General features: G+C 41.0%; 2 protein-coding genes across 7 annotated transcripts in view; one reads left to right on the top strand and one right to left on the bottom strand.

The window, feature by feature from the left end:
• LOC143289765 (uncharacterized) overlaps positions 1–17238 on the top strand; it is a 34563-nt gene extending 17325 nt beyond the window's left edge. Inside the window, exon 4 of one of the 3 annotated variants that reach the window (XM_076598872.1) lies at positions 17073–17238. In XM_076598872.1, coding sequence (XP_076454987.1) covers positions 17073–17119 — 47 coding nt within the window. In that variant the 3' untranslated portion in view covers positions 17120–17238. Of the gene's footprint in view, positions 1–3482; positions 4800–10049; positions 10477–17072 lie in introns of those variants that run through there. The other 2 variants (XM_076598870.1, XM_076598869.1) reach the window with 2 other exon arrangements.
• The window catches only part of LOC143289766 (uncharacterized), a 34376-nt gene that overhangs the window by 1494 nt on the left and 7882 nt on the right, over positions 1–25000 (bottom strand). For 2 of the 4 annotated variants that reach the window (XM_076598874.1, XM_076598876.1), the window contains exons 2-4: positions 24422–24760; positions 17101–17411; positions 12961–16418 (exon numbers count right to left, since the gene is read on the bottom strand). In XM_076598874.1, coding sequence (XP_076454989.1) covers positions 16200–16418; positions 17101–17411; positions 24422–24749 — 858 coding nt within the window. In that variant the 5' untranslated portion in view covers positions 24750–24760 and the 3' untranslated portion in view covers positions 12961–16199. Of the gene's footprint in view, positions 2228–12960; positions 16419–17100; positions 17412–24421; positions 24761–25000 lie in introns of those variants that run through there. The other 2 variants (XM_076598877.1, XM_076598878.1) reach the window with 2 other exon arrangements.

Raw genomic sequence — 25000 nt, 5'->3', positions numbered from 1 at the left:
CGCCTCGGTTTATCGTCTCATCCGAATGACTAGACGCTCAGTTTGATTTTCCAGTCAAACTTGGGAGAAAGGGCGAGAGCGGGATTCGAACCCACACCCTCACGGATCTCTGTATTGGCAGATGAGCGAGAAGAAGAAGAGGAATGATGATGATGACGATTGAATATGATGATGAAGAAGAAGAAGAAGAGAAGAAGAAGAAGAAGATGATGATGATGATGATGATGATGATAACAATATATTATATGGCGCGATTTCCAATAAAAATGCTGCTCAAAGCGCCCCCTGACAAGAACTGGTTTAAAACAAACATGACACAGAAAAAAATAAAAAACTCACTGTCGAGAGAAAAAACAAACAAAAATCATGCAATGCGTTCACAGACGCACATAAATACTTGCATATAAAATACAGCAGCGCTTTTCGAAACCCATCAAATAATACAATTGTCAAATAAGGAATTCTTAGAATACAACGAAATACAATTCATTAAGAAAACAAAACACGCACGCACGCCCGTACACACTCACGCACGTGTGCCAGGACATTGTACCTCCAGACATGTCGGGATTAAGAAATATACAGATGGAGGATCACACACACACACACACACACACACACACACACACACACACACACACACACACACACACACACACACACACACAGAGAGAGAGAGAGAGAGAGAGAGAGAGAGAGACGTTAACCAGCTAAAAAGACGGTAACATCACATCTAAGACTAAAATTCATAAAATACGCAATAATTTCATGATAAAACGGGATTACGTAAATAGTGACACAAAAACACTTCTCAGTTGACAAACAGACTTTAGTTTATCCGTTGTATCAAGAACACAAATGTTTACGGAAAATGTAATTAAGTTTTCAGACCTGGCTTAAAGGAGTGGAGATCAGGAGCGTTTGTGAGAGACGATGGTAGAGAATTCCAAGCTTGGGGAAGTAAGGCTCTGGAAGACCTGTTTCCTGCGCGTTTCAAATTAGTCCTTGGGACTTTGAGCAACTTTTTCAGACCTGGATCCTAATGTTCTTGGCAGTTCATAAGTTTCCAATGCACAGGAGAGATATGAGGGAAGAGACTCGTCAAAATGTCTTAAGGTGAGTGTCACTAGCTCATAGTAAACTCGAGACTCTAGAAAGCCAGAGTAACAGTGTAACACATTTCGTTTTGGCGAGAACAAATCGTGCAACATTGTTCTAGATTTTCTGTACTCTGTTGATAGAGGAAGACGGTAAACTTGCGAGTGTAGAATCGATGTAATCCAGTCTGGACAGCACGAAAGAGGAAAACACTTGAGCCATTTTTTTCTGTTTCGTAAGGTCTAAATGAGGCTAGTCTGCAAAGATGAAAGTTACATGAGCAACCCAAGTGAGAAGTTTGGTCGGTCACAGTCAAGGTTTGATCAAGATATACATCTAGGTATTTGGCTAATGTTTGAAATGCTCTGAGGCAGGACCAAGTGTAAATGGGTCCTCTGTTGTTGTTTTTTCATTGCATTGATTAAGACGAGTTCGGTTTCGGTCTAAGACTTCATTCAGCTTTAGCTTGTTTCTGTCCGTCTATGCTTTACATCAGCTACACAGGCTTCCGACGCAGTAATGACTGTTTGAATTCAGATGGTGGAGCAACTTTTTTGCAATTCAGTGTCATTAACGTATTTACAGTAGTTAAACGAATGCCTTTTGAAGATGTCAGACAAAGGCTGGATGTGCAAACTGAACGCAATAGGCCCTATGACTGATCCCTGAGTAACACCAAACACAAGAGGAATAGCTTTACAGGCGGAATGATATACTTTAACCCTGAGCAGACAGTTTGAAAGATATGAAGTGAACAATTTCAAAGCAGCAGATCGAGTGCCATAAAGTGCCAAGACAGTTGATAAGCATTTGGTGGTCAACTGCATCAAACGCCGCTGACAGGTCTAAAAATGCTGTTACAGACGTAAGTCATTTGTCTTCGTTTGAGAGAAGACTATCTGTGACCGAAATACATACTCTGCTTACTGGTTATTTTTTCTGGTCGGCTATGCATCGTCTTCAGGGTAGCTCTTGGGCCATACCCCTACCGTTTTCACCGTTAAATAGACGAAGCTGGGTATACAGACCCCAACCAGGAGACTGCCGAAGATTTCCCAGCGGTGGTTGCTCCTCACTTCGGGGCCGTCACCGTACAGGCAGGCTTAATGCAGCAATACCCTCGCAGATCCTGCAGACACAATAAGGCATTGACAGACAGCCGAGGAGCCTTAATGAGCGCTGCTCACTCGAAACTGCGCAGAGTCAAAGTCTGCTTAGCTGAGATTAAGTCAAGTCAAGTCAAGTCAACTGTATTATCTCCAAAGAGAAATTCACATGTGATCGTGTTGTTCGTGCTGAAAATACAAAAATAAGATATGCGTTTGAAAGACATGTATGCGCTTAGATAATCAAGAGATCACATGAAAACTATAACGCTTCATTACAATCTATATTGATTCATTAATGATCACAATTTGTGTTATGGACATGTTTGAATATCTAAAGAAGTCACATGAAATTACGTTGACACAAAAAGACAGCAACAAAGAATTCAGTAGAATCAGAGCAACCCTACCACCTCAGCAAGAAAACTAAGAGTGGTGAAGGCCCGAACACACACAGACCACAAGCATGACAGCAAACCTGGCGTACAACATCTATACAACACACACAGACCACAAGCATGACAGCAAACCTGGCGTACAACATCTATACAACACACACAGACCACAAGCATGACAGCAAACCTGGCGTACAACATCTATACAACACACACAGACCACAAGCATGACAGCAAACCTGGCGTACAACATCTATACAACACACACACACACACACACACACACACACACACACACACACACACACACACACACACACACACAGAGAGAGAGAGAGAGAGAGAGAGAGGGAGAGAGAAACAGCAACAACAAAACCACTCGGTCATACGATGGTATCTACACACACTCTCTGCAATATACACTCACACAACGTATTGAACAGAAAAAGTAATGAAGTCAAAACAAAAATATCAAGCAGTAAAACAACACAGCAAAGGATAAACAAACCGGACAATAAAACATCAAATTACTAGGGTCAACTATTTTTGGTACAATACACTAACAAAACATCTCAAAGAATAACATCATTATCTCAACAAGAGAAATATAGTGTAGATGCATGACAACATCTGTGACACATACAGATGCAGGACAACATATCTATCTATTATTCGTCTAAATATAAACGCACACAACAGAGCATCAGCAAACGAAACCCGATAAAACATCACCTTTCCACAGTCTCACACACACACACACACGCACACACACGCACACACACACACACACACACACACACACACACACACACACACACACACACACGCACACGCGCGCGCGCGCGCTATCACAACCCATGACACACAGAAGGTGACCATCCAGTGTCCGAGAACGGCTACATCCGGGACCAGAGGAGAACAGCATCCATCAACTGGGTCGAGCTCAACAAGTCATCTTCCTCAGACTGCGCACAGGCCACTCCCAGCTCCTCTCCCATCTCTACAAACTGAAAATTTCCCACACAGACCAATACCCGTGTGAAGCCACTCCTCAAACTCCAGCCCATGTCCGGCAAGACTGCCCTCTACACAAAGAGAGCTGAGGCGTCAGATCTGGCCCAGTCCGGCAGCGCTCCAGGACAAGTTGGGGGGGGGACGGCGACAGAGCTCAAGCGGACTGCGGACTTTGTAACCTACTGCGGACTGACCGTCTGAACATGACCTGGGAACGCTGAAGAAGAAAGAAGAAGTGGTCACTGGAGAAATCTGCCCATCCTACGTTCATCACCTTGTCAAGAATAAGTTGCCCAAGACAATGCGTAGTTTTACTTAGCTGCTTATGCCTGCCACGCATGTTGCAGAACGCAAACAGGCCCTTTTGAAGGGGCCTCAAACTTGGTACAAGTCGAGTCAACCAGTGCCATGCGTTAGAACGCAGTCACTGAGGAATGTGGGACCCATTCAAGGACCTGTTCCAACTCCACATCGGTCAATTTTCTCATGAAAGTTTTAGGTTGTTCGTTTTCACGTGTGATAAATGAAATAAAATTGGGTCAGCTTGATGCTTGACCATAATTCTTATTAGTAGACTGTCTAGGAGCATAGCTGTTGCTGTTAGTTGGGGTTTTTTTTCGGGGGGGTTATCTCATTTATTTCCTGTTGTTATTGCTCAGTGTCTTTCCACTGATGTATACTGAGTTCCTTTGCAAAGGAGTTGATTTGTCTGATTGTCATATTTTGATACATATTTTAACTTTTTGATAGCGCCCATTGTTTGCATTGTCTGTGTGACAGTAGTGGATTTGGTGGGGTTGGTCTTGTCCACCTCTCTTACAGAACCGTGACCAATGGCGTGAGATGCGGGGAACGTAAGGTTAGTTAGTAATGGAAGGAGTGGGTGTGGTCGTCTTGTCCGCTTTGTCCAGTGTTTTGTGGTTCAGATTTGTGTTTGGTTCCCTTTAGGGTTGGAATTTTTTTCCGGGTGAGTTGACGCTTTACCCAACACCCATTGGGTGAGTTGACGCTTTACCCAACACTCATTAGGTGAGTTGACGCTTTACCCAACACTCATTAGGCGTGTTGACGCTTTACCCAACACTCATTAGGCGTGTTGACGCTTTACCCAACACTCATTAGGTGAGTTGAGACTTTACCCAACACTCATTAGGTGAGTTGACGCTTTACCCAACACTCATTAGGTGAGTTGACGCTTTACCCAAAACTCATTAGGTGAGTTGACGCTTTACCCAACACTCATTAGGTGAGTTGACGATTTACCCGACACTCATTAGGTGAGTTGACGCTTTACCCAACACTCATTAGGCGTGTTGACGCCTTACCCAACACTCATTAGGTGAGTTGACGCTTTTCCCAACACTTATTAGGTGAGTTGACGATTTACCCGACACTCATTAGGTGAGTTGACGCTTTACCCAACACTCATTAGGCGTGTTGACGCCTTACCCAACACTCATTAGGTGAGTTGACGATTTACCCAACACTCATTAGGTGAGTTGACGATTTACCCGACACTCATTAGGTGAGTTGACGCTTTACCCAACACTCATTAGGTGAGTTGACGCTTTACCCAAAACTCATTAGGTGAGTTGACGCTTTACCCAACACTCATTAGGCGTGTTGACGCCTTACCCAACACTCATTAGGTGAGTTGACGATTTACCCAACACTCATTAGGTGAGTTGACGATTTACCCGACACTCATTAGGTGAGTTGACACTTTACCCAACACTCATTAGGCGTGTTGACGCCTTACCCAACACTCATTAGGTGAGTTGACGCTTTTCCCAAAACTCATTAGGTGAGTTGACGCTTTACCCAACACTCATTAGGTGAGTTGACACTATACCCGACACTCATTAGGTAAGCTGACACTATACCCGACACCCATTAGGTGAGTTGACGCTTTACCCAACACTCATTAGGTAAGTTGACGATTTTCCCACTACTTATTAGGTAAGTTGACGATTTTCCCAACACTCATTTTCTTCATCATTCACTACCCAAATCGTCTGTCAGATTATGTAACGTCAAAAACCGAACGTAGTTATTTTAGGCCGAGAAACTGCATAGTTCGTCTGTGGTCAAGTGATCTGGACTGTGTTTATTTTTCAACAGCTATCAATTAACCTTCATGTCAGGATTGCTTTTCCTCTGAGTTGTCATTGTTCTGTCATCGTGTTTCGCTGTGTCCAGTGCCCTTCAGGACGTGTGTCGTCTGTTTTGTTCCAGCGTCAGGGTAACAGTTTCAGTTTCAGTTTCTCAAGGAGGCGTCACTGCGTTCGGACAAATCCATACACGCTACACCACATCTGTTGAGCAGATGCCTGACCAGCAGCATAACCCAACGCGCTTAGTCAGGCCTTGAGTGCATGCTTACATATTTGTGTACCTATGAAAGTGGATTTCATTTTACGTAATTTTGCCAGAGGACAACACTCTCGTTGCCATGGGTTCTTTTTCAGTGCGCCAAGTGCGTGCTGCACTTACAGAATACGATTAGCTGTGTTTCAATGAACCGATATTCCTCAGCCAGTTTGTTATTCCATAATGAAATCTTGGAAGAAGTCTTTGTTACATGCCAATGTCTACACACAATGGCTTGTGTGTGTGTGTGTGTGTGTGAGTGAGTGTGTGTGTGAGGCTTTGTTTTGGGGTGTGTGGAGGGGTGGGGTTGTGACGTGTTGTTTCATGATAACACAGGAGATAGATGAACTCGTGGAGATGACTGAGGATTTGCTGACAGTGTGTGGTGCATGACAAGAGTTCCTAATATATATCTACATATATCTATATATCTAAAGAATATGAATAAAAGAAAAAATATATATATATATACAAAAAAAAAGCACAAAAAAAGCAGGAAGCCGAAGGGAAGACGGAGCGTAGAAATGACAAAGACCGTGTTGGTGGAACTATGTGTGACAACCAGAACCAGTATATATGATACTTATAGTCAGTCATGTTCAGTCGACAACGACCATCCGTCAGAACAGCAGAGGAGGCAGCTGCTGTCCCGACTATCTGGGCTAGAATTTGATAGTAGTGGAGAGTGTCTTGCCCAGATTAAATCCCCACTCTCTCGGCCAAGAGGGTTTAGGACAGTCGGCGATGGGATGGTTTCCCAGAGACCAACAAGCCCCCAAGGCTGCAGCACTAAGTCAAGAGCCACTGAGTGCAATCTTGCCTCCCAGTTTGAGAGTTGTAGTCCTTCACGAAAGACTAAGCTGTAAATGATTTCCCATTGCAATTGAGAAACCACAGCTCTCACTTTGCTGTTTATGATTGGCAAAAAAGACCACTGTCTGAATCCTCAAGGACTGCGTGTTAATTTTAGCCCTATGAAGAGCACAGGATCAGGAGTCAAGAAAAAAGAGGAAGCTAGACAGGGATACAGAGGGGAGGTAACCTACTTCCGGAAGGTTATCGGCCGTAGCTACTTTCGTTTTTTCCGCACAGGCGGATAGTAGTTTGCACAGGACAGGAATCGGACTCCCTGCCGGAGTCTGCTCTAGTGGGTCACGGTTAATGATGTGTAGTGAAATAAGCGCTTTGTGTGGGCCCGCGGTCAGGATACATCAATGTAATCAGCAGTCATGTAACGTGTTGTGTGCACTAACTGAGGAATGACAGGGGAGGAGGTTGACCATCCAGTGTCATGTGTTAGTGGGCACTCACTGAGGAACATGGAAATCCATTCGGGGAACTGTTCTGAACTTCGCAGCTATACATAATCTCTCTCTCAACAACAATAAATGAGTGTTTGTTTTCACATGTGGTTAATGAAGTCTGTTTTCACGTGTGGAAAATGAAGGGAATATAGGTCAACGTGACGCTGAACCTTAATTCTTATCGCGAGACTGTGTCTGCATAGCTGTTACTGTTAACTGGTTTGTTTATTAATTAACTTTTGTTGTTGTTGTTGCTTAGTGTCTCTTTACTGGAGTATATCGAACTCCTTTGTATAACACTTAACTTGTTTGGTTGTCATATTTTGCCAGGATAATAGTGTATTTGAACTCTTTGATGTGGACTGTGCTTGTGTTGTCTGGGTGATACTGGTGGGTTCAGTGGGGATATTCTTGTCTGTCTCTCTTAAAGAGCAGTCACACACACATAGAATACTCCCACGAGCACACTTACACACACACACACACACGCGCGCACACACACAAACATACACAAAAAAATACAAACGCACACACACAAAAAAAACTCACGCACACACACACACACACAAACAACCACACTCGCGCGCGCACACAAACACACACACAAAACACACACATGCACACAGAACACACACACACACACACACACATACACACACACGCGGTCTTACACAGGCATCCACGCATATATCTTGCATATATACACATGCACAACTAATGAAACAAACAAGAAAATGTCAATATAAAAATACCAAACTGTAAAACAACGCCATAACGAAGTTCAAGCAGATACGGGAGAAAAACATCAAAATTAATTACAACAGCAACATAAAAACTGTGGAACTAGCTACAGACAACAAAGGTCAAACAAATAAGGCAGAAAAAAAACACATTGAATTACAACAGAAGACCTTCTCCAGCATATGTAAATAAACCATTATTTCCATGGTGAAGTTAACATCTTTTGGGCATAAACAACTTCTTTAAAAAAAAAATATTTAAAAAAAAATCTATCACTATTCCCCCTTCTCTCTCCTTCTCTCTGTGAAACTCCCCCCTCCCCTCTCCCTCACCGTCCCTTCTTCACTTACACACACCAACACACACGCACACATGCAGGTATGCGCGCGCGCGCACACACACACATAAACACACATATCAAACGAGGGTACAATCATTTGTTCAATAGCTGAACTGACACAGGAATAAAACTGTTAATTATCGGTCAATGTTTTGGCACTTTATCACTGATATTGGTCAGTCTGAGGTTGTGAAAACAGTACATTATGGGCTGAAGGTTTTGTGTGTGTGTGTGGATAAGATGCTAATATGTGACCCTCCACCACGAAATGAGTCGCTTTGCACCTGAGGTCGATTTTGAGTTATGTATATATTAATAATCTGCAATAAATGAGCTTTAAAACAAAAAAAAAGTTTGTAAATCGGATGATTTTGTGAAAAGTTATGATGATTTGAAGTTCCGAAGTTGTGAAAGTCACGAACCGAGAAATCAAGGCTGAAAAGTTTTGGGACATGTCCATAGCAACCACATACTTCTAAATAAGATATGTTCATAAAATTTGGCACACATATTGCTAGTGCAAATATCTACAAGTGCCCAAAGTTTGCTAAAAAAAAAAATTATTTGCAGTAAAATTCAATCTTTCCCCTCTCTGCTTTCTCTCCATCTTTACCTTCTCAAAAACATCTACATTCGTGCCAACACCCCCACCCTTACACCACACGCACTGACACTCGTAATTGCACAGTTTCATTTCTATTTTTGCGGTTTATAAATGTAGCATTTTGCTTGATAACTCTGAGTTGTGGATAAAGCTACTTATATTCCTGGCTGTTTTATATTGGAATGAGTGGTAGCATCTTCCTGAAATGAGAAGTTCATACTGATTTGCATGGACACGAGTTTCATCACACGCAATATCATACTTAAAGTACATACAACACGATTTCTGTACAGTGCAGTCGGGCTCCACTGCCTTTCATTTACAACCTTATCCCCGACATTTACTAGTTTTTCGCTATGCGTTATAGCAAGACGTCTTAATGAAAAAAAATAAACTAGGGATTCTTTTTCAAGAACAGTCTTGTGCTTTACATTCAACCCACTGTACCAGCACACAAACGAAATGGTCAAAACAGATTCCAAGAAACAAAACAGCCGGAGTACGTCAGTATGAGCATGAAATGGTCTTTGCTTTTGTAAACAGTACAGCCTGGTTTGACATTTCTTGAGGATGTCGTCAGTATGTTGCTTAAAGGTGTAGAGTTTATTCCTATGCAGTCATTTGTGTACAATGTGAATAAAACAGGAGATCGAACAGCACCCTGGTTGCCACTGTTAAAATAGTTCTGGAAAACGAAATAGCTGCTTTATGTTTGACATACTGGGTCTGCTGAGATAAGAAATCAACTATGAAGAAAACAAGCATGTTATTTAAGTTTGCATTTTGATGTTTTCCTGCTACCAGATGTGGTTGTATTGTATCAAAAGCTGATGGAAAATCAATGAAAAGAATGCCAACAAAAGAGGGGAGCTTTTCAAGGAGTGAATAGGCATGCTGGGGAAGTGTTATTGTGGCATCATATGGCGATCTGTTCTGCTTGTATATGAACTGAAATGGGTCAAGATGTTACACGGTATCATTTGGAACGGAGAACAGTTCTTTCGAAACATTTCATTACAACAGAAGTAAGAGCAACTGGTCAATATAGACGGCTTGGATTACTTTTCTTTGGAACAGGGCAGACAGCAGCCGTTTTCCAGAAGGCAGGGTCAGTACGTTCGCTCAGGGACCAGGTTAACGGACAACTGTAAACATCAGGGAGCTGAGAAGCACACACCTTTAGTAGTCTTCAACAGATACCATCAGGACCCACGGCCTTGCTTTCATAATAACAAGGGAACTGACCATACATTCATCGATGACAGTATAGTCATCTTCATCGTCACCCTTCCAAGTTTTGATTTGATGGTCCTTAATATCTCTAGTTTCTCTGCTGATATTTTTTATCATCAAACCTGCAGTATAGATTTATTCAGATTTTTTTTCTTTTTTTTTTCAAACTGCTTTGCTACTTGTTTGTTTCCTTTCGGCAAAATGCCTTGTCTGATGTCACTGCAAAATTCCCTGTGTATTTCAGCAAAATGCCTTGTCTAATGTCACTGCAAAATTCCCTGTGTATTTCAGCAAAATGCCTTGTCTAATGTCACTGCAAAATTCCCTGTGTATTTCAGCAAAATGCCTTGTCTGATGTCACTGCAAAATTCCCTGTGTATTTCAGCAAAATGCCTTGTCTGATGTCACTGCAAAATTCCCTGTGTATTTCAGCAGAATGCCTTGTCTGATGTCACTGCAAAATTCCCTGTGTATTTCAGCAAAATGCCTTGTCTGATGTCACTGCAAAATTCCCTGTGTATTTCAGCAAAATGCCTTGTCTGATGTCACTGCAAAATTCCATGTGTATTTCAGCAAAATGCCATGTCTGATGTCACTGCAAAATTCCCTGTGTATTTCAGCAGAATGCCTTGTCTGATGTCACTGCAAAATTCCCTGTGTATTTCAGCAAAATGCCTTGTCTGATGTCACTGCAAAATTCCCTGTGTATTTCGGCAAAATGCCTTGTCTGATGTCACTGCAAAATTCCCTGTGTATTTCAGCAAAATGCCTTGTCTGATGTCACTGCAAAATTCCCTGTGTATTTCAGCAAAATGCCTTGTCTGATGTCACTGCAAAATTCCCGGTGTATTTCAGCAAAATGCCATGTCTGATGTCACTGCAAAATTCCCTGTGTATTTCAGCAAAATGCCTTGTCTGATGTCACTGCAAAATTCCATGTGTATTTCAGCAAAATGCCTTGTCTGATGTCACTGCAAAATTCCCTGTGTATTTCAGCAAAATGCCATATCTGATGTCACTGCAAAATTCCCTGTGTATTTCAGCAAAATGCCTTGTCTGATATCACTGCAAAATTCCATGTGTATTTCAGCAAAATGCCTTGTATGATGTCACTGCAAAATTCCCTGTGTATTTCAGCAAAATGCCTTGTCTGATGTCACTGCAAAATTCCATGTGTATTTCAGCAAAATGCCTTGTCTGATGTCACTGCAAAATTCCCTGTGTATTTCAGCAAAATGCCTTGTCTGATGTCACTGCAAAATTCCCTGTGTATTTCAGCAAAATGCCTTGTCTGATGTCACTGCAAAATTCCATGTGTATTTCAGCAAAATGCCTTGTCTGATGTCACTGCAAAATTCCATGTGTATTTCAGCAAAATGCCTTGTCTGATGTCACTGCAAAATTCCCTGTGTATTTCAGCAAAATGCCTTGTCTGATGTCACTGCAAAATTCCCTGTGTATTTCAGCAAAATGCCTTGTCTGATGTCACTGCAAAATTCCCTGTGTATTTCAGCAAAATGCCTTGTCTGATGTCACTGCAAAATTCCCTGTGTATTTCAGCAAAATGCCTTGTCTGATGTCACTGCAAAATTCCATGTGTATTTCGGCAAAATCCCCTGTGTTTCTGTAAAAAAAACCACCCTGCGTGTTTATGTAAACCATATAATGATGAAATAATGTGCCTGAAATGAAGTGTTTTGTGTGTGTGTGTGTATGTGTGTGTGTGTCTGTGTGTGTGTCTGTGTGTGTCTGTGTGTGTCTGTGTGTGTGTGTGTGTGTGTGTGTGTCTGTGTGTGTGCTTTTCGTCTTCTTCAGTTCGCACCACTGAGGTGAATATTACAGCAGAACTTTACAGGAAATGATGGTGTGAAAAAAAAAAAAAAAAAAAAAACCCTCCAAGAATGGAAACCAAAACCAAACCAAGGAAAACAATCATATTATATTTATTTATACAGCGCCTTATCAAATACCTCCGTTCTCAGCGCCTTACTGTATTAATACAATAACTCCAATAAAACCATCATCCATCAGAACATGCAGCTTAGCCTAAGTGGGCAAACATGAAAAACTATGACAAGACATTACACCAAATATCCATAGCAAACAATACATATATCATACATAAAAAACATTAATCTATGCCTACACAAACATACAGGATAATGTGATAATAAATGATCATAATAATGATAATCGATTTTTACATTGTGCTGCATGCTTGGGCGATGTGTGGATTAAGTCATCATCATTACCATTATCATCATTATCGTTATTATTGTTATTGTTAATTGATTATTATTGTTAATATTTTTTTTTACTGTTGACTGTTGTTAATAATGAAAATAATGATAATAACAAATAGTAATAATAATAATAATAATGATAATAATAATACTGACTTAATTCATACATTACTCCTCCATGCAAAACATGCAACGTAAAAATCGGTGTGCAAAACATGCATTCAATCACCAAAACAGCAACGTCTATATGTATTTATAACCCTGAGCAGAACACACAAAAAGAACACACACAAAAAAAACATCACACACAACAAAAACAAACGCATTCTAAACATCACAACACCCAAAAGATGCAATCCCAAATCACAATACTGAACATCTACATTCACAATACCCAAAACCAGACAAAAACCACCCCAAAAACCAATCCGAACACCCAAAACCAGACAACCCCCCCCCCCCCCCGCACTCCCCCCCCCCAAAAAAAAAATTTTTTTAAAGCAATCTGAACACCCAAAACCAGACAAAAACCACCTCAAAAACCAATCTGAACACCTAAAACCAGAAAAAACAACAAAAAACAAACCAATCTGAACACCCCAAACCAGACAAAAACCACCCCAAAAAACCAATCTGAACACCCAAAACCAGACAAAAACCACCCCAAAAAACCAATCTGAACACCTAAAACCAGAAGGAAAAAAAAAACACCAAAAAACCAATCTGAACACCCAAAACGAGACAAAAACCACCGAAAAAAAACAAACAATCTGAACACCCAAAACCAGACAAAAACCACCCCAAAAAAAAAAATCTGAACTCCCAAAACCCGCCACATTCATCACAATGCCCTGACAATGCATGTCCCTAACCTCTACACCCAGAAATCAGTCTCACTCTCCCTCCCTCCCCTCAACACAACACCTCAACAACACCTCAACAACACACAGAAAACAAAAACAAGCACACAGCGGCACTGTCACAGGCATCAGGAGACCAATCCAAGGGCAGTTTTACACAGATAAAGGCTGGAGATGGACTGGAAGTGTCTTAATTCATATGGCAAGGAGTTCCAATTGATCGGGGCAGGGAGAATGCAAAGGTTCTTTTGACTGAAAGACTTCATCATAAAAAAGAAAATTTGGAGAATGCGCCTTTCTGATAATGAATGTTGTTGTCTTTTCGGAATGTTAACAATGATATCAGAAAGGAAGAAATGTGAAAAACCACAGAAAGCAATGCATGGAGAGTCTGAATTCAATCCAGGATATTATCGGCAACCAGCGGAGTTGTTTCAGAAGAGAATGAGTATGGTCACTCTTGGGGTGTTTGAATAAAAGACGGGCAGCAGAGTTTTGGACGTTTTAGAGATAATGAATAATGTGCTGTGGAGAACCAGCCTGCAGAGAAGAAACAATAATCCAGTTTTGAGAAGACGAACACACGAATGAGAATTTTGGTTGCGTCAACAGACGGGAAGTGACGAATGGAGTCCTGTGTATGCTGACTTAAACTAGACATTAGACACTTGTCCATGGATATAGCACTAGAATGAGTGAAACCACCATTTTTTCCATGATCTGCAAAAGGAATGTCGATGGGCGCCATAGCCGAATGGTTAAAGCGTTGGACTTTCGATCTGAGGGTCCCGGGTTCGAATCACGGTGACGGTGCCTGGTGGGTAAAGGGTGGAGATTTTTACGATCTCCCAGGTCAACATATGTGCAGACCTGCCAGTGCCTGAGCCCCCTTCGTGTGTATACGCAAGCATAAGATCAAATATGCACGTTAAAGATCCTGTAATCCATGTCAGCGTTTGGTGGGTTATGGAAACAAGAACATACTCAGCATGCACACCCCCGAAAGCGGAGTATGGCTGCCTACATGGCGGGGTAAAAATGGTCATACACGTAAAAGCCCACTCATGTGCATACGAGTGAACGTGGGAGTTGCAGCCCACGAACGCAGAAGAAGAAGAAGAAGAAGAAGAAGAGGTTGCGTCAACAGACGGGAAGTGATGAATGGAAGCAATGCAGAGTCCTGTGTATGCTGACTTAAACTAGACATTAGACACTTGTCCATGGATATAGCACTAGAATGAGTGAAACCACCATTTTTTCCATGATCTGCAAAAGGAATGTCGATGGGCGCCATAGCCTAATGGTTAAAGCGTTGGACTTCCGATTTGAGGGTCCCGGGTTCGAATCACGGTGACGGCGCCTGGTGGGTAAAGGGTGGAGATTTTTACGATCTCCCAGGTCAACATATGTGCAGACCTGCCAGTGCCTGAGCCCCCTTCGTGTGTATACGCAAGCATAAGATCAAATACGCACGTTAAAGATCCTGTAATCCATGTCAGCATTCGGTGGGTTATGGAAACAAGAACATACCCAGCATGCACACCCCCGAAAGCGGAGTTTGGCTGCCTACATGGCGGGGTAAAAACGCTCATACACGTAAAAGCCCACTCGTGTGCATACGAGTGAACGTGGGAGTTGCAGCCCACAAACGCAGAAGAAGAAAGGGAATGTCGGTCTGACCTACATGGATAAATGGAGGTGCTGTATCTTGGAAAGGAGATCTTTTTACACTGGATCAGCAGAGCTTTGGTTTTCTCCTCACTCAGCTTTAGTTTTGAGTGAGCTTCTCCCAGTTTTAACTTGTGAAATGCAAGTCTGCATGTCTGACTTGGCTGTGATTATTTGCTCTGTGGGGAGCTGATGTCTGCTTCTGTGTGTCAGCTGCAAAAGTATGGAGTGTTTTTTAAAAATATTCTTTGAAAATGTGGTCAAGTGACTGTGTGTAGAGAACAAACAAAACAGGCCCCAACACAGAACCCTGTGGAATGCAGTATTTAAGACCGGGTGGTGCTGATCTTGAGCCTTAAAATACAGCTGTTTGAGTCCTGTCAGACACATACGATCTGAAACATGATACAGTTGTGCCTTGAATGCCAAAGATTTGCATGAGCTTATAAAGCAAGATATTGTGGTCAACCATTTCAAATACGGCCGAAAGACAGAGCAACATAAGTAAGGACACGTTTCCAGAATCTAAAGTAAGATCATTTGTAATTTTCAAAATAGCAGTTTCTCCACTGTGAAATCGGCAGTATGCAGACTGAACAGAGATGAAGAGATCATGGAAGTTCAGAGTGACGGAAAGCTGATTAAGTTCTGTCTTTTGGTTTATCTTTGAGAAGGATATGTTAGACACTGGATGGCAGTTGTTGTTTTTTTTAGCTTGTTACAGTCAAGAGGTTTCTTGAGCAGGGATTTAACTAACGCTAATTTACAAAGCATCCGAACAGGACGGTAGGCAGGGCATTAAGAGCACGCAGAAAAAAAAGTTGAGGAACTGGAAATTTTCACTTTCCTCAACAGTTTCATTAATAGCACCAGTGACTTTGACCACGAACTGAAATGCCAGATTGAAAAGGCAGAGCAGATTTGATCAAAGTAAGCAAAATATGGAGCAGCAAGAAATGTTCCCTGAGACTCAAGCTGAGATTCTATATCTATTTATTTCAAGTTTTCTATCCACACTCCCCTACAGTTGCAAGTCTTGTCAACTTATGACAGTTCAGGAAGAAACAAAAAAATGGACTGGACGCCTTTAACACCAAATGCCAACAGATGCAAGGTCCTTGACATCAAGTGGCATGAATTTATCTCAAATAAAGAAGCCAGAGAGATTCCATCCACCTCTCCTGTCAACCATAATCTGCAAACTTTCATCTCCACTGGCTGGGTCATGCACTGAAGCTTCTGCAACAAGAAATGCATGCCAAGTAGTGAACTGGACACCTACGGGCTGTGGACAGAGAGGACGGCCCAGGATGAACTGGATGAACAATGGAGAGAGACCTCAGCCTTGTCGACAGACAACGGGATGACACCAGCAAACTGGCCAAGGACCGTGGAGAACGGAGCGCTTTAACTGTCACATGCTTCCAACGACGTGGGAGCATCTGAGTCAAAGTAAGTCAAACAAACAATACCAAACATAAAAAAAACCATCCCCCAAAAGTCAAAAAGAACAGCACAACCACCACAGCAACAGCCACCACTTCAGTTAAATTAACGTAGGGGGGAACACAACTACAAAATGTGGACAAACAACACAGTCATAATACTGTTTCATGGAGGTAAGGAAAACATGAATAAAAAAAATTAAAACTAAAAAAACAACAACGGATCAACATTAAGTTAAAAGTTAAATTCATTCCTGGATTTGAGCATGAAGTCTGTCAAATATACAACAGTGACATGGAGGCAAAAAAACAGGAGTTCCTCACATAAAAATAACGAGGTTACAGCACTGCACAAGGAAGATTTGATTACATCACAGTGACGGGAAAAGGTGTAAAGATCTATCGACTGGTATCGTTAGTCATGTTGCTTTTTTTCTTTTTCCATTGTTACGAGATGTCTGTAATAAAACCAGTTAGTCAGAAACCTATCGTAAGACACGTTTTTTTGTAGATATATATTGTTCTGTTTCATATTCAGACTTAAGAAAGGTGACTAGAGATGAATTTCATGTTATAATGGAGTAAAACTATTCCGTATTCTAAATGCATCATCAATGATTGAACTGTGTGCGAATACTTTCTTTGTTTCAGAAAACCTGTCTGCTTCTAACTGCTTCACCTTATTCTCCAGTGTCTGACACCGCCGAAGAAAGACATCTTTCTGAGCCGCCGAGGAGAGCGACTCAAAGAAGAGACTGGTCTGAAGGTCCTTGGTGGTGTACTGAGCAGCCAGCCCTACCAGTTTGTCTCGGTGCTTCGTCAGCTGGTTCCGGTCACAGGCGGTGAGGTAGATCAGTATCCTGTCCTTGTTCATCTTCTTCTTGGACCCGTGCTGTTTCAGCTGAGCATCAATGTACTGCTCGCATCTGGCGCTGATGTGCTCCACATGGAATTCCTTGGCCAGCGTCAGAGTTTCCACCAGTGTGCAATCTGTACAGAAACCAGAGAGGGGAAGGAATATTGTTAAATGTCCTGTCATGCATATCAGTGACTGGCCAGCGTCAGAGTTTCCACCAGTGTGCAATCTGTACAGAAACCAGAGAGAGAGAGAGAGGAGGAATTTTGAGGAGGAGAAAGATTAATAATAATAATAATAATAATATTATAGGTGTGGTTTTTTTTAACAGAAACAGAGAGATATATAATAATAAATATATTGTTTTTTGTGGATTTTTTTTTAAACAGAAACAAGATAGATTAATCATTATAATTATACTGTTATATTGTTTTTACAGAAACAAGAGAGGTGAATGATAATAATCATTTCATTATACAATTTTTTTAAAACAGAAATAAGAGAAATAATAACAATTATGTCATCATATCAAAAAAAACACAAAAAAACCCAACAGAAATGAGATTAATAGTAACTAAAATAAGACAGATTAATAATAATAATAATAATAATAATAATAATAATAATAATATTTACTCCTTTTTTTTTACAGAAACAAGAGAGATTGATAAGAAATAAGAGACATTAGTCATGATATTTATATAATCATACACTTCTTTTTTTTTACAGAAACAAGTCAGATTAATAATGACTATATTTTCAGAAACAAGAGAGATTAATAATAACACTAACAATATCAAGATTTATAATAATAACTATATTACCTTTTTTTACAGAAACAAAATAGATTGATAATAATATTACATAATTATATACTTAGACAGATTAATAATAATAATAATAATAATAATAATAATAATATCATTATACAGTTTCTTTTAAAGTAATAATTAAGAGAGATTAATAATGATAATCATATTGTTATATACTTTTTTTTTATACAGAAACAAGAGAGATTAATATTTACATTAATACTTTTTCCCCCCCACAAAAACAAGACATTAACAATAATTATCATAGATCTTTTTTTTTCTTCTTTTTTTTTTAACACAGAAACATGAGAGATTAATAATTACATTATCATAATTTGTTTTCTTCTTTTTGCAGTTTGTTATTTGCCCACTTTTGATTATTTGTATGTCTGTCTGTTTGGCTTTCGTTTTTGATGGGTGCAATAGCCGAATGGTTAAAGCACTGAACTTTCAATCTGAGGGTCCCGGGTTCGAATCTCGGTGACGGCGCCTGGTGGGTAAAGGGTGGAGATTTTTACGATCTCCCAGGTCAACATATGTGCAGACCTGCTAGTGCCTGAACCCCCTTCCTGTGTATACGCAAGCATAAGATCAAATACGCACGTTAAAGATCCTGTAATCCATGTCAGCGTTCGGTGGGTTATGGAAACAAGTACATACCCAGCATGCACACCCCTGAAAGCGGAGTATGGCTGCCTACATGGCGGGGCAAAAACGGTCATACACGTAAAAGCCCACTTGTGTATATACGAGTGAACGTGGGAGTTGCAGCCCACGAACAAAGGAGGAGGACGAGGAGGGGCTTTTGTTTGGCTGGTTTTCTCTCAGTGTACAAAAAAAATCCTTGCAGCCCCTTGCTTTTTTAAAAGACAGGCAGAGAAAAAGAAAATAGCATACTTTTCTGTTAAGTGGAGTGATGGCCTAGAGGTAACGCGTCCGCCTAGGAAGCGAGAGAATCTGAGCGCGCTGGTTCGAATCACGGTTCAGCCGCCGATATTTTCTCCCCCTCCACTAGACCTTGAGTGGTGGTGTTCTTCTTCTGCGTTCACTCGTATGCACACGAGTGGGCTTTTACGTGTATGACCGTTTTTACCCCGCCATGTAGGCAGCCATACTCCGCTTTCGGGGGTGTGCATGCTGGGTATGTTCTTGTTTCCATAACCCACCAAACGCTGACATAGATTACAGGATCTTTAACGTGCATATTTGATCTTCTGCTTGCATATACACATGAAGGGGGTTCAGGCACTAGCAGGTCTGCACATATGTTGACCTGGGAGATCGTAAAAATCTCCACCCTTTACCCACCAGGCGCCGTCACCGTGATTCGAACCCGGGACCCTCAGATTGACAGTCCAATGCTTTAACCATTCGGCTATTGCGCCCATCATGGTGGTGTTCTATTGCCCATACAACTGTACTGATTTAGCCAACACAGTGCCATTAATTTTAAGACTGGTCCCAAAATTTTCCAGGGGGATATGTGTGTCAGGTATGACACTTCAGGTGATTCTTTTTTTTTTCTTTTTTCTTTTTTTCCTTTTTTTTCCCTTGCATTGAAGGTTACATTTCTTTCAATGAAACATCATGTTTGACATAATTTTGCACAGTTCACATATGTCACTATAAGAAAATTACATCCTTGACACTTTACGCAGTTGCAATAAATTTCAGTGACTATTAACTTGCAAGGGTATTTATATTTCTTAATACACAAAATACAAAAAGAAATATTGTAATAATAAATAAATAAATAAAATTAATTAAAAAATAAAAAAATATATAAACAACCCCCCTCCCCCTCCAACCCTCCCCCACCCCCCACAAAACCAACTAATTATCAGTCATTAAAAGATTAATGATAATAATGGCTGGCATGTATCAAACACATTCGACCCCTTTGCACATTTAAGAAACATCTGTAATCAATGTCTTGTAAGAGAACCACTTTGCTTTAAAGTCTTGGATGTTAGACTGCAATCTTGCATTGTGTTCTTCTATTTTATAATGCCAGGAAACGTATCTTTCAAAAGCTGTTAAGTTGGGCCTGCATTTGTCAAATTCACATTTATAAATGTACATTTTCCCAAGAAGTATCAACAGGTCGAAAACTGTATCAGTCCGTACACTTTGAGCAATGCCAAACAGTACTATGCTTTCAGTTATTTTAATATTTGTACAAGCCACACATTTCACCTTCAATAACTCTTCAAACTTCTGCCAGAAGTGTTTTGAATGTTGGCTTCAGGTGATTCTTAATTATCATAAAACTGCACTGAACCATATTCCAGTGATTACAAATTATAAAACTGCACTACGCCATATTCCAGTGGTTACTGATTATCATCAAACTGCACTTTGTCATGGCACTGACAGTAAACTACAGTGAATAATGAGCAAGACCAGTGGCAAGGCCCATGGGAAAATCTTCAACAAAAGGAAAGCAGTTGTGAAACAGGAAAATGGTCGTGTATGCAGAACACTCAATGGAGTCATACTAACCCTGGCTCTTCCAAGTCTGGTCTTAACTCACTCAGTACGGCCAGTCCTCTCTTCTCCTCTACACAGACCCCTCGGATGTCCAGTGGGTGTCTGAATGACCCAGCCTTTAGCTTCCGTCGTCAGAATTGTGGTATTCTTTGTCAACATTCACCTCTTCAGTATAAGAGCCTTCCACTTGCAATATTTTGATGGTGGTAATTGGGGTGAAACGCTGTTAACGTCGTCTCTTTCACCGTTCGTATGGAGAGAGTTAAAACCCACCTCTTCCCAAGTCAACCTCCCTCCCCTGCCCCTTCCTTGTCTTCAGTTTCTTCAGTTTAGAATTGTGCATATACTATATGTTAAATGACTGATGAGTAAGCGCTTTGATCTGTCTCTGCATAAGATTCAGCGCTATATGAATACTAATTATCAATGATTTTATGTCAACAAGAAGTAGAATTGATCTGTCTCTGCATAAGATTCAGCACTATATGAATACTAATTATCAATGATTTTATGTCAACAAGAAGTAGAACACGATCATGATGATTATGTCCTTTTTCGTTTTGTTTCAAATCTCTTTTCTGCCATTCACAGCCACATTCATGTTACATATCTGTTAGCCTACTTTGATACCTACATTTGTCAGCGGCTCTGTTTTTGCTCAAATGCCAATGCTTCCTGCAGGCAGTAAAAAGAGAAAAAAAAATTAATAAAGGAACTAACTAGTTAATCCTTTGTTCATGAAAACTGAAATACATGGAATGGACAGCAACAAGACCATCTGGTACTGTATGGTATCAGATTGTACTGTGCTGTATCGTACTGTGCTGAGTTGTGATACATTGTATTGTATTGTGTTGTGTTGTATTGTATTGTATTGTATTGTATTGTATTGTTTTATTTTCAGTCGCAACAGATATCTATGTGAAGTTCGCAGAGATCAGGTTGGGTTCAATAGACAATAGGTCATATGACCGGAAGAACATAAAATCAATAGGTCATTTTGAAAATCAATAGGTCAAATATCACCCGTTCCTAACATAACTTCTGTGTGTCTTTCTAAAAACTCGGTTAATGCAAAAGTGAGAACGCCAATTCTTCTCGCCGAAGCTCGCGAAAGGCAGCGATAAAGATTCGTTTCGGATTTCGTTTCGTCACGGATCTGTATTTTAATAAACCAGTTTATAGTCATTTCCTGTAGGAGCAGACGACAAAGCGATCGCGATCGTTAAAGAGAAAGAGAGAGAGAGGGATGGTTACTTTGGTTGACCGACTGGTCATAAAAACAATAACTCATGTGACCTGGCAACTTGAAAAACAATAGGTCATTTCAAAATTAAATGCGTCAATGACCGATGACCGATGTCGAACCTGATCCCTGAGTTCGGATCACTCTCTCTGGAGAAAGCTTTGAACCAGTGCAATGCCACCCGTCTGGGGGGGGAGGGATTTTTTTTCTCTTTTATTTTTTCTCTTTTTTTCAGTCTGCAAGTGTTTTATTGGCTTTGCCATTTCATGTACTTTATATTGTGCTGCAGGTGAGACTATATTCATAAGATACATACAATACATTTAATATGTTCCGATGACAGACTGACCTTTGATGTCTGTTGATAATGGTCCTATTTGTTGACGCATGTTGACTATTATATGCTCAGTACCAAATGTTATTTCCATTTGTATTAGTTACATGAAATATGTATCATTTTCATGTGCCCCCAACTGGTTTTCCTGAAATAAACATGTACTTGTCTTGTTTCACGTTTGTTGTGTGATGTGGTCTACTCATCAGAAGTTTACATCCTATTTATCTTACCCACCTTGCATCCCCACTCCCCACACCCCTCCCCCCCCACACCTCCCCCCCTCCAGACTGACAGACACACACACATATATCAAATCAAAGCAAATTATGGTGCTTAGAGCCTCACTGACCACTAAGGCCATCTCAAGGCTATTGCCACATTAATACCTACTACAAGTCATGAGTTGAAAAAAAAAAAAAAAAAATCCAATAAAAACTAGTCACCGCTTTAAGCTTTCCTCTCAAAGTTTAAAAACCTTCCCAAGTTTAAAACCTTCAAATCTGATTAAAAATGTTCACTTCTTTCAAGAAGTCCATCAGTGTGCACAGAGGGACATCACGAAACAAAGTCTTCAGAGAAACCGCCGTGTAATGTCTGTGTCTAACGTCATGCATATCCCAACAGTCAAGGAGCATGTGTTTCACAGTGAGAGGCTCATCACAGGGAATACATCAAGGGGCCTCTTCCCCCTTCAACAAGTAAGAATGAGTAAAAAAAAAGTGTGTCCCACGCGCAGTCTGCACAGCACAGACTCCTCCTTTCTATTCTTCACCACCGATGGGAGGGTCTCTTTTAGGTCTGGACGGATTTGGAACAGCTTGATGTCCGTCTGACACACATACATACATATATATATATATATTTGAAACTGAATTATAGATTACAGTCACCAACAGATCCGTGACCTGACCAGAGTCACTATCTGGATTGAACTGGTCCGTCTTTCCCTTTGACTGACAGCATGAACTTTAACTCACTCAGTACGGCCAGTCCTCTCTTCTCCTCTACACAGACCCCTCGGATGTCCAGAGGGTGTCTGAATGACCCAACCTTTAGCTTCCATCGTCAGAACTGTGGTATTCTTTGTCAACATTCATCTCTTCAGTATAAGAGCGTTCCGCTGGCAATATTTTGATGATGGTAATTGGGATGAAATGCTGTTAACGTCATCTCTTTCGCCGTTCGTATGTGGAGAGTTAAGAAGTGAGGCAAATACAAGGGTGATTTCTAAAACTCACTCGACTGCAGGTTTTTATGGTAGATTATCAGTTCTTATGTTAGGGCAACACAACTTCAGGAAATGTATTTCACGTGCAAATTTATTTATTTATTTTATTTACTTATATTTCTTTTTATCACAACAGATTTCTCTGTGTGAAATTCGGGCTGCTCTCCCCAGGGAAAGCGCGTCGCCACACTACAGCGCCACCCATTTTTTTGTATTTTTTCCTGCGTGCAGTTTTATTTGTTTTTCCTATAGAAGTGGGTTTTCTCTACACAATTTTGCCAGGAACAACCCTTTTGTTGCTGTGGGTTCTTTTACATGCGCTAAGTGCATGCTGCACACGGGACCTCGGTTTATCGTCTCATCCGATTGACTAGCGCCCAGACCACCACTCAAGGTCTAGTGGAGGGGGAGAAAATATCGGCGACTGAGCCGTGATTCGAACCAGCGCACTCAGATTCTCTCGCTTCCTAGGCAGACACCTTACCTCTAGGCCATCACTCCATCATGTGTAATATGCACATAACACAAAAATTATTGATGTGTTTGTAGTAGTATGCTGGATGCTTATCTATGTGATGTAAAATCAATATGGCGCTGCCATTCTGCCAACAAGGACATACCCGTAGTTTTTACATTGGGATCTACAAACGCTGCCCCCCCACCCCCCACCCCCAACCCCTCTCCCCCCAACTCCCCCCTCCAAAAATAATTTAAATTTTCTTTTACATTCACACACACTGCATTGGTCTGGTCTGCAAAAGTTCACTGACCATTCGTTGGAAATCTACATGTGATGAAGACAGCTGAATATGTCACACAATGCATGCTGAATGTGTTGACTCTCTTGCATTCACAAACTTTACACAGAAACTCTTTCTTAACGTTTGGCTGTGGCCGGGGTTAAATGCAACAGTGGTTAGATCTTGGCTGTGCAAAAGTCCCTGCTTTTTTCTTTTTTTCCTTCTTTTTTTTTTTCCTTTTCTTCTTGAAGGTTAAGATTTCGATCTTCTGACGAAAACGAATCACCTTACCTGTGAGAGGGGTGGAGGAGTACACGGGGTGAAGCAACTGCAAGAAGAAAGCCACCTCACTGTACTTCATCCCCGGCAAGGGGATCCCCTCCACGTTCTGCCGCAGGTACTCGGGCGTGAGGAGGGCGCGGAAGACCGGGGAGCACATGGTCAGCAGAGCCTTGGAGAAGTGTATCCTCTGGCCCTGCACGGTGAACACGATGTCCGTGCTGTGGTCCCCTTCCCGGAAAACCTTGGGGATGGTGCACTCCGTGTCCTCCCCGGGCAGGAAGTCCTCACTGGGCGTCGTTGCTTTCTCTGCTCCCCCTGCCCGCTGCATTGTCGCCATGACCTGAGGCTCTGTGGTGAGCAAGTGGATTTACTATTATTGCTTACTATTATAATTGTTATTTTACTGATGTTAATATTGTTTATTGATATCGGGTGATAAACGATGGTCATCATCGATCTCGATGGACACACACCAATTGTTATTTTACTGATGTTAATATTGTTTATTGATATCATTATCATTGTTTAGTAGCAGCTGTCATAACTTAACAATGTTTATTTATTGATAATAGTATTGTTTATTTGTAG

The sequence above is a fragment of the Babylonia areolata genome, chromosome 14, assembly GCF_041734735.1.
Source record: "Babylonia areolata isolate BAREFJ2019XMU chromosome 14, ASM4173473v1, whole genome shotgun sequence".
In the NCBI taxonomy this organism is placed as follows: Eukaryota; Metazoa; Mollusca; class Gastropoda; order Neogastropoda; family Buccinidae; genus Babylonia; species Babylonia areolata.
This window is presented reverse-complemented; position numbering and strand designations above follow the sequence as displayed.